The sequence below is a fragment of the Lissotriton helveticus genome, chromosome 5_1 (genome assembly GCF_964261635.1).
Source record: "Lissotriton helveticus chromosome 5_1, aLisHel1.1, whole genome shotgun sequence".
NCBI lineage: Eukaryota > Metazoa > Chordata > Amphibia > Caudata > Salamandridae > Lissotriton > Lissotriton helveticus.
In genome coordinates, this window is record NC_136065.1 from 47,113,878 (window position 1) to 47,133,058 (window position 19,181).

At 45.9% G+C, this 19,181-nt stretch overlaps 1 protein-coding gene across 1 annotated transcript in view; it reads left to right on the plus strand.

Moving 5' to 3' along the window:
* Window positions 1–19,181, plus strand: part of LOC144754115 (butyrophilin subfamily 1 member A1-like) — a 588,580-nt gene that overhangs the window by 92,228 nt on the left and 477,171 nt on the right. The window contains exons 5-7 of the mRNA XM_078641681.1: window positions 10,300–10,320; window positions 12,810–12,830; window positions 12,919–12,939. Of these exons, the coding sequence (XP_078497807.1) occupies window positions 10,300–10,320; window positions 12,810–12,830; window positions 12,919–12,939 (63 nt within the window). The remainder of the gene's footprint in view (window positions 1–10,299; window positions 10,321–12,809; window positions 12,831–12,918; window positions 12,940–19,181) is intronic.

Here is a 19,181-nt window from a genome sequence, read left to right on the forward strand (position 1 = left end):
CAAACACTTTCTTTGTGTGCATATAGTAAAAGAAAATTCCATTTTCAATGCCAATAGCTCCAATTCTAACAAATGTGAGACCTACTGCATTTCCAATGCTTGTTGTTTAATGTTAAAGCAAAACAAGCACGAATCTTATTTAGCGTGGCCTATTTTGCAGTTACCTTACGCTTTAATCAGGTGTGTGAGTATATGTTTATTACAGTGTTTAGTAGTAGTGGTGGAATTCCCTACTTGGCCAAACTGGCTCACAGATGGCCTCCGACATTAAGAAATATTGTAAATCCAATGAATGGGGCGTATTAACATGAATAATGGTGATATAAAATGAAAAGGTAATGTGTATGTGGAGTTACAAGTAAAATGCCTGTTTTACATTTCTGTGGAGCCGTTGTTGTTAGCTGACCTTACTCCATGTTTAAGAGGGATGCTATGTTACATTTGAAATTATGTGGCACCACTGTGTCAGGCAAAATGAAGTTAAGGTATACTGTTTTGATGTTTAATTATGTAATTAAAGGTGATCCTTTCGAGTTGGAAAGTATGGCGTGTCACGTTCATGTATGACATGGCGTTTGCCAGACACTGAAACAACTATTTCCTCTCCAAACTTGATGAATAATAGAATTTCTCACTAACCTGAAATGTATTCTCCCAAAACTCAGATCATGGCACTGAGACACTATGAGAGACTCACTATTTAATGCTCCAGCAAGTTTAGCATATCATCTCAAAAAAGCATGAGGGAGTTAGTACGATAAGGACTCGACATTGATGTTCAAATTTTCTTGCTGTTTTCTCTCATCATGACAATATTTACCACATTTATTTTTATAGTCTGTGTTGTTAAATTTCAGATTTTATGTACTGAGTTACAAGTTTAAAATACATATTTTTCAATACATGTCCTGTTGCTTAGTAGTGTTGAGTGTGATATTCATTATTGAAGTGGAGGGGTTGGAATACACTGTGTCCTGAACTATCAGATATTGTAATGATTTGGCATTCCCCCATCTCAGGTTAGCATAATCAGAAACCTCAATTGGATTTCTTCCATTGGGTATTGGATAATGCTGCTGTGTTTATTAGCTAGCCTGATACCTAGTAGCTGAGGACTTATATTTTTATTGTGACTTTATTTTTAACATTTCTGTTCAGTTCTTGTAAGATTGATAACATTTTAGGGGCCGATTACGATGCAGTCTGTAAAGGCTCTGACCGACGGTCAGAACCTTCAGGGCTGCATTGTAATCAGCCCCTTGGTTTACTTTCCAACCGCCTAATTGCAACCTATGTGGTCCGAAAGTTAACCGGCTTGTTGGCCCTCATAATCCTCAAGGGCAGGCATACCGGCCATTCGGATTACAATCCACAGTTCAGTTGTATTTCAACTATATCTCTTTTCAAATGCCCATTGTAACTAATTATAAAGTATTTCTTGTCAAGTTCTTATGGGTATTTTGACACTTGGATTTATTACAATTTAAAGGTACACTCCAATAAATTTTTGAAATTTTGTCATGACATGACACAGCACAGTGTTCTGAATTTAGTTTGTCTGTCTCTAGTTTTACATATGTACTGTATATATTTAGTATATATTGATGTACTTTTATGGTTGAAAACATTGAATAAAGTGTTTGATGATGAAACCTCAATTGAATTTCTTTAATTGGGTATTGGATAATGCTGCTGTGTTTATTACCTAGCCTGATACCTAGTAGCTGAGGATTTATATTTTTATTGTGACTTTAATTTTAACATTTCTTTTCAGTTCTTGTAAGATTGATAACATTTTAGGGGGCGGATTACGATGCAGTCCATAAAGGCTCTGACCGACGGTCAGAACCTTCAGGGCTGCATTGTAATCAGCCCCTTGGTTTACTTTCCGACCGCCTAATTACAACCTAGGTGGTCCTTAAGTAAACCGGCTTGTTGGTCCTCATAATCCTCAAGGGCATGCCTACCGGCCTTTCGGATTACAATCCACAGTTCAGTTTCCGGCATGGTTTCCATGCGGGCCTGTCCAACATGGAAACCATGTTGGAAAGTGTATTTGGAGGCACCCAGCAGGGCCCCATTGTACGTACGGCCTTCGGTGGAGGTCCGAGGAGGCACCTATGGTGCCCCTGTTATGACCTGCACCTTGTAGTGCCTGCCACAGGGTACAGGGATGAACAACACCTCACTTTTCTCAATGGGAGCTTGTGTTACGGCCGGTTTACACCATTGAGATAAGGGAGTATGTTACGGAACAGCGTTCGGTCGCATTGTAATTAGCCGATCGGGACTGCCAACTGGAAGTCGGTCGCTCCCAGGAGCGGGATGGCTCACTCAAGATGGCCGCCGCAAGCAGGGAGTGACTGGGACGAGCTCCGGTCAATGGTACACTCTTTAGTGTTTTTCCCTGACCGGAGCGACCCCACCGGAACCCCCTCGCTGGAAGACTCTAGAGGGAGAAGGCTCGACTGTCCCCACAGGAACGAGCCCAGAACAAGGAAGGCTCGAGGATCGCTAGCTGGCTGCTAGACCACAGATCCGGAGGCTGAAGGTACATGCCCTTGCCCGCTCCCGATCTGCTGCTCTGCTTCCCTACCGCGGCGCCCCCCCCCGTGTTCAGTTGCTCACTTACCGGGGCGGAGGGGTACTTGATGTGGCTCCCGGACCAACGCAGGCTCTCCTGCCCGGCATCTACCACATAAGGCAGCTCTCCCCTCTCCGGTCGATGCCTGTCCTCAAGATGGCGGCTCGACCCGAGTAGAAAACGTCTCAAAGCGACTCGGCCCATGCTGCCCTTCCTCTGGACCCCAGCAACGACTACCGGACGCCGCAATCACTCGACTCCCTCCTCAAATATTAATTAACTTTACCCGGCCCCCAGGAAAGTTCCTACTCGTCCCTCACCTCGGGATGCCTGGACCCAAGATGGCCACCATGTCAGACATCCCAACACATTCGAGGAGATTCCGATCGTGAATCGCACCACGGACAAGATGCAAGGACTTCCCTGCTTGACACCAGGTTCAGAAGGCACATTTACCCCTCTGCAGGCGCTTACCCACTCGACTTGCAAGCTCCAGCTCATTTCCCCCTTGCATAAGGCTGCCTGGCTTCAAGATGGCCGCCACTTTGGACATTACTACAAAGCAAACTAGCTTCTGACCATGAAGCATCACTACCGGCCCCCAAAACAGCAACTCGACATTAAAACAAAAGACATGTTGGCACGTTTAGAGTACTACGCACGCCCAATGCCACAAACGGAGGGTACTTTGACCGCTCTCTAGGCACAACACGCTCTCCACACAATCTCCAATTCTGTTATCCACTGCTAAGAGCTGCCTAGCACTAATATGGACATCACCTCTGATCAAAGGAGCTTCGGAGCAAAACACACTCCTCTGGACCCCTGCTACGCCGCCCTTCGCCTCTGCCGCAACCTAAATATCACGCCTTAAGCAAGAAGCTCAACGCAATAGTGCATTCTCCAATCATCAAGAGCACCTTACTCTTTAGACATACAACCTCTAACCACCCAGGACACTCCAGTTGAACAACAAACCATTCCCCTAATTTGCTCCAGGATGCCTCCGACCTTGAGCTCAGTCATGCAGTCCTGCCTGTTACAGAATCCCCTTTCCCCTCTCGGTCAGAACACCTACACCATAACTTTCCCACAAAAACTCTCCTTCAAAGCAAAAAAACGCTTTAAACAGAATCTAATTAGGCAACATCCCGAAACACTCATTGTGGACACCTACCACTGCTCATCAAGAGGGCAAAGAAAAATGGACTTCATCTTTCACACCTTAAGACCGGACCTATGGGTTACCACTTTTAACTCACTCCTCCCTGTCTCAAAAACCACCCTCACAGAACATAACCGGAAACTAACTATCTCCCCCCTCAACCAACAGTCTCTCTCTGGAGACATCACCATCACCATTTTCCTGAATGGCACCATTCTTATTCAGGCAAAAGATGAAAACCTAGAGTTCTTTGGCTCCCTCTTCCCCACTCTAAAGACGGCTACTGCTCTCTACGCTTACCAGCCATGCACCTCCCCCCCAGTGGCTCCAGTCAAACCCCCAAGCCGCAAAGCAGGCTTCCCTCACCTCCTCGTGCACCACCACCCATGCCTACTCATGTCACCAGCCATTCACCTCCCCCAGCCTCGTCCTTTAATTCACCTCACCCCACGGCCACCTCCACTTCCTCCCTACCTCACAGAACTCTGCACCCCCCTCCCTCCCTTCCATCTTCCAATCCTCCGGACACCCCCCTTCCTCCCTACCTCCCAGAACACTAGCGCGCACCATTCCACTCAGCGAAGATAACCACCTCTCCCAAAAAGGCTGCAACCCTCCTCCCTCTCGTTTCCTTGACCACATGATCTCGAAACCTGAACCTGATCCCCCCACCCCTGCTATCCCCCCAATCATTATCTCACCCCAAACCCTTTCCCCCTCTCTAGCCCTCGCCCATCTGAACACCAATCCTGACTCAGTCCCTCCCTCCCCAACCATCCCTCCAAACAGCATCTCGCCCCATTACCCCTCTCCCTCTCCAGTTCTCTTCAAACCGGAATCGGTCCCTCCTACCTCGTCTCTCCCCCCCACGAAGGCCCTGCCCCTTAGCCCCTCTCACTTAAGGCCCTGCTCCCACCTCTCTACCCCCCCCAGCTCCCATGATGACACATCGCTTGGACCTTCTTGAAGCCCAGATCGCCGCGCTGATCCTCGGACTAAAAGAAACCGTTTCCTCCCTAGAGAAACTACAGCTACCCCCCCATCTCGTCTCACCTCCCCCCCTGCAGCAACCTCCCATTAGGAATGACACCCGCCCCCTGATCAGACCCCTGTCCCCCCCAGGCTCTCGGCCTCCTCTTACTGAACCCCAGACTGAACCACAAGTTGACTGTCCCGGAAGAACCTCTCCCTCTCCCTCCCCTCAGGAAGTGAGCTCCCGAGTCACATCCTATAAACCCCCTCCCAACCATTCTGCACAAGCTCTACTCCCGCACCTCTCACCCCTTTCTTCGATCCAAGTCATCACTGGTATGAGAAGAGACCCGCCTCACCGCAAAACTGCCAGACCCCCAGCCTATCTCGCATCCCTACCCAGAGGGAATTTGGTCAACCGGAACCCGGATGCTGAACCTCCCATCAACTGCATGCTCATCAACTGCAGATCAGCCGTCAAACACGCAACTGAATTAGCCGAAACTATCCTCTCCCATGACCTAGATGTATCCTTCATCACTGAAACATGGCTGAACACCCTATCCCCTCCCATCTTGGACACGCTGGTGCCCCCTGGCTTCTCACTTATCCACTAAGACAGGCCCATACGCAAAGGAGGCGGAACAGCAATTATCCACAGAAGTGACCTCTCCATTACTGAATCCCCCTCCCTCCTCTACAACTCCTTTGAATGCCTCTCGGTCAACATCAATTCGCCCCACCACAGCCCACTCCAATGCCTTCTCCTTTACCACCCTCCAGGCAATACTACTGTATTTGGCGAACAGCTATCGGATCTGATCACTCAAACCGCTCTCAACAGTGATGTCAGAATAATCCTGGGCAACCTCAACCTAAGATGGAATGCAACCAAGAATCCGCTCATCCAATCTCTCACCTCCCTTCTACAAGACCACGATATGATCCAACACTGCTCAGAAGAAACACACCATAGAGGAGCGATCCTAGATGCAATCATTGCGGACAAAAAGACAGTCTCAATTGACCACATCATCCCTGTGGACTGGTCTGACCACCACGCCATCCTCTTTCACATCAACCACCCGGCTCCTTTCCTCCCATCCACTAAAACCTCCCCCAAGTGGGTCAGAAACTTATCGAAAGTCCCCCCTGACAAGTTACAAGATGCTCTCAGCTCACTCCTCCCGAGCTCGTCGGAGCTCCTCTCAACCACGGATCTCACCTCGCTCTATCACTCCAACCTGGAGTGCGTCCTGGACCAGCTGGCACCTAGAAAACTAAAAGAAAAACAGAAGCATCCCCTTCAGGTTTTGGTTCTCCATGGACATCAATGATGAGCGCAGACTAAGAGCCATGGAAAGATCCTGGAGGAACAACCCCACTGCCTTTAACCGGGACCAACTCAAAACAGCTCGCAAAACCTACCTTAATCATATCAAGAACCAAAAGTTATCCTTCTTCTGCTCTGCTCTAGACAAGGCTAAAAACCGCCCAATGAACTCTTCAATATCATCAGAAACCAAACCTCCATACCTATGACAGACAGCTTAACTGCGTCCAAATCCCAGTGCGACGAATTTGCTAACTTCTTCAACGAAAAAATTGCCTCAATTGACCGATCTTGCAGCAATCTTTCCGTCCTCTCAGAGTTGCGCCCTACTGCTTCTACCCACTCAAGACCTACAACTGCAGCCACTCGCTGGTCTTCCTTCCAACCCATCCAAACCGAAGCGATAAGCGATCTCATTGCCATCGCTAATCCCTCGTCTCACTCCCTTGATCAGCTGCCCTCGAGACTGACGAAAAGCCTGAAACTTACTCTAGCCCCTATCTGGGCCAAGATCATCAACAGCTCTTTGAGCGATGGCTCCATCCCTGACTGCCTTAAACTAGGTCAAGTCACGCCACTCCTAAAAAAACCTGGCCTTGACCCTACGGTTTTGAACAATTTCAGACCAGTGTCCAACCTGCCGCTCTTATCGAAAATTTTGGAAAAATGTGTGCTATCTCAACTAACCCATCACCTAGAGATCTTGAATGTTCTTGACCCACACCAATCTGGGTTCAGAAAGGGCTGCAGCACAGAAACCGCAATCCTCAATGTGATGGATGACCTACACATGTCTCTCGACTCCAACCAATGCAGCCTCCTCATCCTCTTAGACCTCTCGGCAGCGTTCGACACAGTGGATCACAACCTACTACTCAATGTCCTACAGAAGAGAGCGGGGTTGGAAAAAACTGTTCTCAAATGGTTCGCCTCCTTTCTCAACAACCGCACACAGATTATCAAAATTAAAAGCTCCAAATCAAACCCCCTCCCTATTACTAGAGGAGTCCCACAGGGGTCAGTACTCTCTCCACAACTTTTCAACATCTACATGGAGCCCCTCACTACAATTCTAAGGAACTCCAACATCCCCTTTCACCTCTATGCGGACGACACACAACTCTACCTGGAAACCACCTTGATCGCAGACATCCACAGACTAAATGACACACTCACAGAGGTTCAACACTGGCTCTCCTCCAACCACCTCAAACTTAATGAAGTTCTCCTCATCTCAAACAAAAGTGAAAATCCCCAAATACTCGAATGGCTCAATGCCTTAAACACCCTCAATGTTCCTCTTGTTCCTACAACCTCCGTCAAATCACTAGGGATCACTCTGGACCCAAAACTGGACATGAAAGAACACATCTCTAAAACTGCCAAAAGTGCTTTCCTTAACCTGAAACTTCTCTACAAACTTAAACCCTTCCTCCCCTTGAAAGACCTGAAACAGGCCACTCAGGCACTGGTACTCTCCAGGATCGACTATGGCATTGCTACTCTGACTGGAACAGCCAAATCTCATCTAGGTCCTTTGACTGCTACCCTTAATGCAGCAGCTAGGATGGTCACGGGAACTAAGAAATATGAGCACATCACCCCGGCTCTCAAGGACCTGAAATGGCTTCCTATTAACCTACGAGCAAACTTCCGCACAGCCTGACTCACACACAAAGCCCTGCATACAGGTAAACTGGAATATCTGGCCAATAAACTCAAGAGAGACGGTCAGTCCAGGACCCTCAGAAGCTCCAACACGCTACTACTCATACCTCTGAAATCACAGAAAAGTAAAAGATCTAACAGGTCCTTTGCGGCAAATGCTCCTAAGATATGGAACTCCATCCCCCCCCACATCAGATTGACCGTCTCCTTCCTGAAATTCAAGATAGTACTCAAAGCCTTCTTTCTTGAGTGGGCTGGTCCATAACGAGAACCATCGTATGACTTTGATAGTTCACTCTCTGGTCCTAGCGAAAACCTGATGACTCTCATTTGTTCTCTGCCATGTCGCCCTCATGCTGATACTGTATAGACTTTTACGTGCTACCATGTTTTCTCATACTCTTCCTACCCTGCTTCGACCTACCTGTTATGTTGTTGCTTATTTGTATACGTTGTGAAGCGCACTGATACCTTCGGGTCTAGCTAGCGCTATACAAAACTTAAATAAATAAATAAATAAATGGTGTTGACCCGTGGTCCATTACTGCAGGATTCGTACAAAGGTAGGTGGCTGAACAGCATCCATTCATTTTTCTTCATTGAGAAGGATTTGAAATATTGGCTACAAGTTATACCTTATTGCTCCTGATGTGAGTGGACATAAGCATTATCTAAGGCTTTGGCATATGTAAGAAACAAATAGAAGAATGAGGCAGAGACAGATATATGATGTACACGATTTGTACACGATCGCTTTTAATTTTTAAAAAAGTGTATGTAAATTGTGTTCTTTTAAAAACTGATTATTGTACTGTTCCTACCTCAGCTTCGCTCCACGCACAGCCGATCTGGTGCTGGGACGAGTGTAGGGTGGACGCCATTTTGGGTGTAGGCAGGGGTAGGGCTCTAGTTGCGGCTGCCTCCCGCCCTCCCAGACTATTTAAATCACTTCAGAACGCTACCACACAGATTACTTGTGTGTTACCCCTGAGGTGGAAGCCGGGGGCTGCTAGTGTGAAGGACGCTTTTATCTTATTATCGCTTCGTTTTTTAAGTCCTGTAATAATTTGTACACAATTGCTCTTAATTTTTTAAAAAGTGTATGTACATTGTGTTCTTTTAAAAACTGATTATTGCATTGTTCCTACCTCAGCTTCGCTCCACGCACAGCCGATCTGGTGCTGGCACCAGTGTAGGGTGGGCGCCATTTTGGGTGTAGGCAGGGGTAGCGCTCTAGTTGCGGCTGCCTCACGCCCTCCTCTCCTCCTATAAATGAACATCATTCCCCGACGGCGCAGCAGGCGGGCGCAGCGTGCGCAGTTGCCCAATGGATGACTGACAACTGTTTGAAGCTTAATGCTGGCAAAACGGAGGTGCTGCTTGCAGGGAAGAACACCACCTATTGGGATCAGCATTGGTGGCCATCCTCTCTGGGCACCATGCCAGCACCCAAGTCATTAGTTAAAAACTTGGGAGTCTGGATGGACTCCTCGCTCAGCTTTCAGACCCACACCAAGAGAGTGGCAGCTACCTGTGTGGGTCTGTTGAGGGGCCTTAATCCAATATTGAAATTTTTCGACTCGAAAGTACGGCAGCTTATTGTCCAGGCTACCATTCTCTCACGTCTGTACTATGCCAGCGTGCTGCTCCTAGGTGCAAACAAAGCTGAGATAACACGTCTGCAGAGGGTTCAGAATTTGGCAGCAAGGACCATGGTAGGTCTTCCCCGTAGATGCTCTGCCAGAGTTACAATTAGAAAGCTTCACTGGCTTACAATGAACTGCCGAATCCAGTTCAAAGCTCTCTGCTTGGCGTTCAAGATTTTTAAATCCAGGTGCCCAGACCTCTTGTGTCTGCTTTTAACCCCATATGTGCCCCAGCGGAGTCTGCTCTCACTAGGTCAACACCTGGTGACCGTACCGCGTACCAAACTTTGCCGCATGGGTGGGCGCTCATTCCGGGTCTTAGGAGCCAAGCTTTGGAACTCCTTGCGGCTGGGCATCCGTGGCATGGAAAACCTGGTTTCCTTCCTGAAAGCGGTCAAAACCCTGCTGTTTCCTCCCCTTAAGGTTGCTCTCCCGACGTAGCCAGCCTTTTTGGTACTGCACTTGATCTACTAGCGCCGGGACGCCCCTTTGCTGGGGCAGCTGTCGCGCTTACACAAACTTTTAACATAACATGAAGGAATGGTTTCAAGTAGGAAAGTGGGACTTTATGTAAAAAATTCTTATATGCATCACATTATGAAGGCATCATGTAAGCTAAATGTGCACACAGGCGCAAAATCTTTACACAGCTGCTAAGATGGTGCACATGGTTGTAGGTCTTCTAATGTTCCAAATGCAGATTCATCTGTTCTGTTCTATCCTGACTGTCGAATGCTTATTGTGGTGGGTCATTTTCAATCTCATCATTTGTAACATCATACTAGTAGTTTTTGTGAATTGCTTGAATTTAAAGAATTTCACCCGACCACAGTTGCAGTATTATTGAACAACTCTTGAAAGTTTGCTTGTACATTTTTAGTAATGGAGTATTAAATCTGGGCAAGTAACACATTTGTTTTCCCTATTTCAGACACTCTCCAGAAGGAAAAAGGTATGTGAAATTGCATTGAAACAAAGGTGAGGACAAGGCCAAATCTAGTTAAGATAGAGTACATCTGTAGATCGTTACTGCCTGTCTTGCATCATTTGCTTTCAATGAAGTTGAGAATTATACTTTGCTCTACACAAACTATTAGCTGAACTGTGTTTCCTTTATACAAAACCATAAGTCCTTTACACAGTGAGCAAAGCAAGTCCTACTCTGCACCGCAACACTAAACACAAAGAAACACACACATGAATTTTACTCAATTTAAGACTCTTCAACTCCATCTTGAAAATATTCATAAATGACCATTTTCAAATTCATAAATCATTCATTAATTATTTAAGCAGGCATATCTAAAGAAATAACTTCCAAATGATAGTATATCTAAAGAAAGAATTTCCAAATGAAAGCAGTTTTTTTTACATTTTTTTGAGGTTTACCATAACTGAACATTTTGTTTGCTACATATCTTTGAAACTTTTTTATAAACTACATTGAATTTATTACTAAACTAGACCCCCTAACTATTATAGTGGAAGGCAGCTAATGTCATACACATCAAAAAACCATGCCAATAATTAAAGGGCTCTAGAAAAGTATATTAATTGTAAATGTGTTAGGTCAGTTTGAAATACATAAACTATATATGCCTATATTAACAGAAATATCTTATGGATATCACATCTTCAGATGTTTTGCAAAAAGTAATAAGAATATTTAGAAAATCATCCCAGATATATTATACTACCCTTTCTGAGTTTTCTTTGTCTGTCTAGTTTCCCCAGTAGGCAATGTAAAACAAATTGCACATCCTCAAAGCAAGATTAAGTTAGTCTTCCCTGTAGATTCTCCGATAGGTGATTTAATTCAAGCAATAGATGAGTTTATAAATTGAGCAATAATAGATGTATCTTCTGGAAAAGCAAATTAAATAATGCGCCTCACCTTGGTGGCCGCAAAAACCCTCTCCTATTATTTGCAGACGACACCCGTCTGATCTCAAGAACCTCTAGTGGACTACAATATTTGGTAATAAAGACTTTTTTACTCTGAACGGGGGCTTGTAATAAACCATTTTATGACAAAGTTTATGGCCTTTAGTCCTCACAAAACATTTAGGTTTTCAATATTGCTGGAGCGTTTGACCTCTGGATAGGGTATGTGAGTTAGACTCCTTCGGGGTTAGGTTAGCCAGATCTATGTCATGGCACCCCAGGTTGAGAAGGGCAGCCTAAATTTAACTCAGTACTCTGCTGCAATTGTAAGACATTATGGGATATCCCAGAATAAGTATATTTCTCCTGCACTTTACAGAGCCAAAGCAGAGGGCAGTGCAGTGGCAGAGAATACATTCTTGAGAGCACTGACTGACCTCCCAAATAATACTCCACTTATACTATTAAGACGAGATATTGGTCTCAATTCAATGACACGTGAGGCCCAATTGAAGCTGTTACTTTATTAGAGAAGGTTGAAACACTCTGCAGACCAGGACGGCCACTTTGGAGGACGTAGTAACACTGGACAGTTGGGGTAAAATTAAGTGGTTATCTTACATCCAAAACTTGTTAGTACAATTCAGTTTAGGGGACTATTGGTCCTCCTCAGCATCAATGACCTATTCATCCAACACTAAACTTGAGGATGCATTCGGGGACCATGTATATTCCATTGAATTCCAGAATGTATCCGAAGGGTCACTTACTTTTCTTTTTTCAATTTTAAACTTGATTTTCAATTTGAGACCTTCTTGCATTCTATTAACCCATTAGCTGCAAAGTACCTTTACCTTAAATTCCTCTACGGCACTTTATCATTAATGTCTTTACTAGCAAAGTGGAACCGTTTGACTCCAATAAGCACTGTATGTCCAGTTTACCAACAGTCAGAGGAATCACTAGAGCACGTTATTTTTGTCTGTGCTGGTTATACCTGCCCAAGAAAAGCATGGATCATCCCTTCGTATAAGCAATTTGGATGCCGCCAATGAGAGGTTGCCAGATGGTTCCTCCGTACTGTACCTTCCTTGGAGATGGTTCCTCAGGTGCAGGGCGCTAGAGTGATTGGCAAGACTGGCTACCACATTATACCCTCTCTTTGTCTCAGGCTCCGAGTACCTATGTGTTTGTCATATGACGCTTACCTTTGGTGTCCGTTATTTGTTGTATTTTAACTATATCTCTTTTCAAATGCCCATTGTAACTAATTATAAAGTATTTCTTGTCAAGTTCTTATGGGGATTTTGACACTTTGATTTATTACAATTTAAAGGTACACTCCCATCATTTTTTGAAATTGTGTCATGACATGACACAGCACAGTGTTCTGAATTTAGTTTGTCTGTCTCTAGTTTTACATATGTACTGTATATATTTAGTATATATTGATGTACTTTTTTGGTTGAAAACATTGAATAAAGTGTTTGATGATGAAATATTTTACACATCCTGAAAACAAGATTAATTGAGAGTGCTCTATATTTTCTCTGATAGGTGATTTAATTAAAGCAAGAGGTAAGTTTATAAATTGAGCAATAATAAATAGATCATATGTAAAAGCAAATTCTAGTGAGCTCTTATTAATTTGTTTTTGTGTACACAGACAATCTCCAAAAAGAAAAAGGTGAGTGGGATACTCTTTCTATTAATATTGAGGCATTGGATCTCTTCAAGTGGTATTTTACTGTCACTGTACACAGTTGTTCATTTATGCAAGTTCATGCTTGGAAATAGTTTTTGTGGCCTCATAATCAGGGAACATAGTGGCTTCTTGCCTAAAGCTCTCAAATTTTGAAATCCTTCTATTCCGAGATGCTCTGATTCTGGAATATCGTCTAGAGAGACATTAACAGATGCTGAAATAAGTACTGTAATGAAAGACTGGATTGCGAGAGCTAGAGAAATACAATACAGATTCTATCTTCTCTTGATTGATTTCATGCTAAGAGTGATAGGGTACCAATGTTACTTTCATCTCCTGTCTTAACACCATTGAGATGTATTGACCTCACTAGGTTTTCTCTACTGTTTTTTTTTTAAAGCTTTTCATCAGACAATTCTTAAATATCATATCGGTTTAACTAGGCATAACTAACTAGTGTATCATAAAAAGGCCTAAAATCATAAACTTTAAAATGTTGTCACATGTACAGTTCTTATGATGTCATGACTCAATTAACTATTATTTTCAGCTCGCCACTTTAGGAGTAACCATTTTCCCTTGTTATTAATATAGTCCCATTTTGTAAAGTGCAAGAGCAGTGTGCAAATCTGCCATTGCCTAACTGTTTTCAGCTACTAGCTGTACACCAAGACGTCTTCCAATCCTGCCTTCTGATTCTATGGGCCCCCTTCCACTGTGTGGATGTCTCGTCTATGTATCTAATAATAAGCATTTACATGCCCTCGTAAACATGGCAATATCAGGCTTATTATGCAACGTCTTTCTGGTCACCTGCAGCATACAGCAGGACATTGGGAGGTGCGTAAAAGGTAATTGAACAGATCATAATACAAGCAGTGTAGGTGTCAATGATTTATTTAGCACTTGTGAGTATAGGGGCTGTAAAGATTTGTTTTTTTATAAGGAGGGAGGTAATACACATTTAAGGTTTATTCTTTTTAGGCAGTCCGGATTTACGTCACTCCATACTTTAGTCTTCATGCTCAGGGCTGCTTTTAGAGTGGTATCCCCTTTGTACAGTCCCTGTCAGGAAAGGCAGGCCCTCTGTAAGAAACAAAATGGTCCTGAGCACTAAATGTTCCTGCATCTCACGCACAGCAGTCTGACTTGGAAACTGCACTGCCGTTTGTTCACTCCCATCCTATTACCTCTCCGGTCTCGCATCACTTCTCTTCCTCATGGACTCGGCATCCCCTTTCTCCTTCTTGTCGTCAATCTTCTCTTTTTTTCCTGAAGGGGGCGGGCCTCCTGGACTCGCAGATTTTGAGTGCAGCTGATCAGCTACACCCGTACTCTCTATGTCGTTCTGGGAATCTATGGTAGCCATCTATAAGTTCTCATGCTGGACCTTTCACAGCTTTCCCAACCATTGCGATCGGGCTATGCAGAGCAGACTGTGCGGGAAAGGAAATCAATATGGGTTTGAAGGCAGCCAGCCCGACGAGTGTTGGTTGGAGTTGCCAAAAGCCATCTAAGAATCTGAGTGTTAGACTGTTTACTACGTGCCAACCATACAAGGAAGGGGCAGACGATCAGTATGAAGAACAAAGGAATGTCCCAACAAATAGTATTTGTTGTGCTCTCACCTGTATGTTGCCTCAGGAGTGCCAGGGAAGATGAAGTTAAGTCCACAACTTCACCCTATCACCATCATCTCGCTGTGCACGCTTTGCTCACTGTAGCGCCTACTACCTAACTTGCTTCACACTGCAATTTGATTGAATACTGTAGCGCCGTACCCCATCTCGTCCCGTAGCGCTCTTTGGACCACTGCCATTTTGTTTGTTTGCTTGTTGTTGTTTTGGCCTCGCCTATCCGCCCCGCACCTGCCTCCCGGCTGCTCCTCCCTCGCCCCTCCCCCCTCCACTATCTATATATGACAGATGCTTTTACGCGCAGCGTCCACGCGCAGCGGTCGCGCCCCAGGTGCGCCGAAGGTAAGCCCGTCTACGCCCGTCAGCGCCAAACCCGCGCCCAGCGCCAGACCCCCTGGCCCCCGTCTCTCCCCACCCACCCGCATTACATACGACGCCTTCACCCTCCTAACCCTAAATCCCGGTCGACTCCCAAACTGCGCCCAAGCCGCTCCTGGACACACCCATGGACCCTTCACATGCAACTCCTGCAGGTATGACGGCACCAAGACCAACTCCTCTTCCACTAACACCAAACAGAGATCTGACACCAACCACCTGAAGTGCATCCTGCTCAACACCCGCTCCACAGACACGCCATCGACCTTTGGAATCTACTAGACACCATCTCTCCGGACGTCGCCTTCCTAACAGAAACTTGGATGAACGCCTCCTCAGCCCCAGACATCACCATTGCCATCTCGGAAGGCTACAAGATCATCCGGAAAGACCGCACCAACCAAACAGGAGGAGGCATCGCCATCGTACATAGGAATTCCATCCGCATCTCAACCAGCTTAGACGTCAACCTCGCTAGCGCCGAACACCTTCACTTCCAGATCCACACCGACCCCAAGACCACACTCAGAGGCACCCTCCTCTACAGGCCACCAGGACCCCGTGCACAATTCAGTGAAGACATCACTGACTTTATTACCCCACACGCCCTCCCCTCCGAGGACTACATTCTACTGGGAGACCTCAATTTTCATCTGGAAAAAAGTAACAACAGCAACACCTCCACCCTTCTTGACAACCTCGCCAACCTCGGACTCAAACAACTTGTTAATACCCCTACTCACTACGCAGGTCACACACTCGACCCTATCTTCTCCTCCAGCAAACATATCTCCTTCAGTCACACCACAGCTCTCCATTGGACGGACCACAGCTGCGTTCACTTTATCTACAAAAAAACCACAACCCACAACCATCCTCAACCTACTCTGCGAAGAAACTGGAACAAAATCACAATCGACCAGATCTCCTCATCACTTCTCCAAAACCCCCCTGCCCACTCTTCGAACCCCAACGAAGCAGCCATTAACCTCACTCAATGGCTATCCAACAGCGCCGACAACCTAGCACCTCTGAAAAAACATCAAATCAAACTAGGCAGCAAAAACGCCCCCTGGTTCAACGATGATCTTAAGAAATCCAAGAAATTCTGTCGCTCCCTTGAGAAGGCCTGGAAAAAAGACCCAAACACCAGCACCAGGGACGCCTTCAAAAACGCCACCCGCATACACCACCAACTGATCCGAACTGCCAAGAAAGCCGCATTCAAAGACTGACTAGACAGCAATGCCCACAACAGCAAGGAACTATTCAACATCGTCAAAGAGTTTACCAACCCCACTGCCAACTCCAACGACATCACTCCCTCTCAAGCCCTTTGCGACTCCCTAGCTTCGTTCTTCCACGACAAAATCACAGACATCCACAACAGCTTCGACAACCAACCCGGAGACCAACCCACCCAACCATATGCCCTACCTTCACCCCCCTCGAACATCCTTAACGACTGGAACCCAATCTCCACTGAGGACACCATCCGCCTGATGAACTCCATCCACTCAGGATCCCCCACAGACCCATGCCCTCACCACATCCTCAACAAAGCAGACTCCATCATAGCACCACACCTCCGAGACGTCAACAACTGCTCCCTCAACTCCGCCACCTTCCCGGAAAGCTGGAAACACGCTGAACTCAGCGCCCTTCTGAAAAAACCCACAGCTGACCCCACCGAACTCAAAAACTACCGCCCCATCTCGCTCCTTCCATTCCCGGCCAAAGTCATCGAGAAAACTGTCAACAACCAGCTCGCCGCCTTCCTCGAGACCAACAAATCCCTCCACTCCTCACAGTCCAGCTTCCGAGCCAAACACAGCACTGAGACCGCACTCATCGCAGCAACAGACGACATTCGAACTCTTCTGGACAATGGAGACACAGTCGCCCTCATCCTCCTCGACCTCTCCGCAGCCTTCGACACAGTCTGTCATAGCACCCTGTTACAACGCCTCAGAAACATCGGAATCCAAGGAAAAGCATTGGAATGGATCACCTCGTTCCTTACCGGAAGAACTCAGAGAGTCCGCCTCCCTCCATTCAAATCAGAGGCCACTGAAGTCATCTGCGGCGTGCCACAAGGATCTTCACTCAGCCCCACCCTCTTCAACGTATACATGAGCCCCCTCGCGGCCATCGCACGCCATCACAACCTCAACATCATCTCCTACGTGATGACACTCAACTGATCCTCTCACTCACCAAAGACCCTAACACCGCCAAAACCAACCTACATGAAGGAATGAAAGAAGTAGCCGAATGGATGAAACACAGCCGTCTGAAACTGAATTCTGACAAAACAGAAGTCCTTATCTTAGGTACCTCCCCCTCCGCCTGGGACGACTCTTGGTGGCCAGAGGCCCTTGGAAAAGCACCCATCCCAACGGACCACGCACGAAACCTGGGCATCATCCTGGACTCCTCACTCTCGATGACCAGACAAGTCAACGCCGTTTCATCATCTTGCTTCAACATTCTTCGCATGCTCAAAAAAACATTTCGATGGATCCCCACCGAAACTAGAAAAACGGTCACCCACGCACTGGTTACAAGCCGCCTGGACTACGGAAACACCCTATACGCCGGGACCACCGCATAACTCCAGAAAAAACTCCAACGCATCCAGAACGCATCAGCCAGACTCATACTAGACATCCCGCGTAAAGACCACATCTCTGGTCACGTGAAAAACCTCCACTGGCTCCCCGTCAATAAGAGGATAACATTCCGCCTCCTAACCCACGCACACAAAGCACTCTACGAACTTGGACCCGAATGCCTCAACACACGACTTTCCTTCTACACCCCCTCCCACCAGCTACGCTCTTCCAACCAAGCCCTCGCTGCTGTACCTCGCATCAACAAAACCACCATGGGAGGAAGATCCTTTTCCTACCTGGCAGCTAAAACCTGGAACTCACTTCCCATTCACCTTCGCCTCACTCAGAACCACCTAGCATTCAGAAAGCAACTTAAAACCTGGATATTCGACAAATAATTCCCCACCCTTCCGCAAGTGCCTTGAGACCCTCTGGGTATGTAGCGCGCTATATAAATGAATTGAATTGAATTGAATTGAATCATATGCCAGGGTTCAGACTGGGAACATCTAATGGTGAATAGGGGGAAGCAGGGAAAACATAACAAGGGAAGGAGGGAATAACAAGTGATCTTCTCCTATCGCTGGGGTCAGGATATCGGCAAAGCTTCGGTGTGCGTCTACTTCATGGGGAGAAAGCATAAGATTAATACCTGCCCCAGCCTATCTAAATTGTATATTAGATGTGAGGTCTGTCCTGTGCGTATCTTCTATCTCTTTCAGCCAGATTCATCAAGGGAAATTGCGCTCGCAAAGGGGTAGATTCTGAGAATCTGACCCTTTGCGAGCGCAATTTTTGCATTTGGGATTCATCATCCCAAATGCAAAAATCCCAAATGCGAAATCGCTATTTTGCGAGGAATTGCATTTAAGGAATCTCTATTTGAGATTCCTTAAATGCAATTCATGAACCATTTAAGAATTGCGAATTCGCAATTTTTGGCTGCTATTTACGCGGAGGCTGACTTCGTGGTAAATAGCGAAAACTTAGAAAAATGCACGTTAGTGCATTTTTCTAAGTGGTATGTTACACACACACAGTCCTTTGGACATGTGTGTGCGCAACATCAGGCTACATTTCCATTTCATGGGTGCTACAGGGTGTCCTTTGGACACCCCTGGCACCCTTGAAATCGCATCCTTATTTGCGATTAGCAATTTGCAAATCGCAAATAAGGAAGCTGTAGGAATCGCAATTTATTTTGCGATTTCTACATGAATCCCGTTTTGCGAGTCTTTAATAGCGATTCCTTAATAATCGCTATTAAGGACTCGCAAAACGGGACAATGATGAATCTAGGGGTAAGTCTTCTTCTCTTGAGAATGATGTGACTGCGTAGCTTTCTTATGAAGATTTCTGACTGTATCATGAACACAACTCAGTACTAATGTATGTCTCATAAAGGGAATAAGTATCTCTAGACTTGAATCTCTAGCTTACCATATATGAACTGGAGATACCTCAACAAATAATCAAATAACCATGGTAGTGGACCATCAATGCTTACTTCAGCATTAGTACTTGATCCCTATTGTAAAGTTCATGGCATATTAGCTTCATATGACTTCTATGAAGAATGTTCTATGTGCTTAAT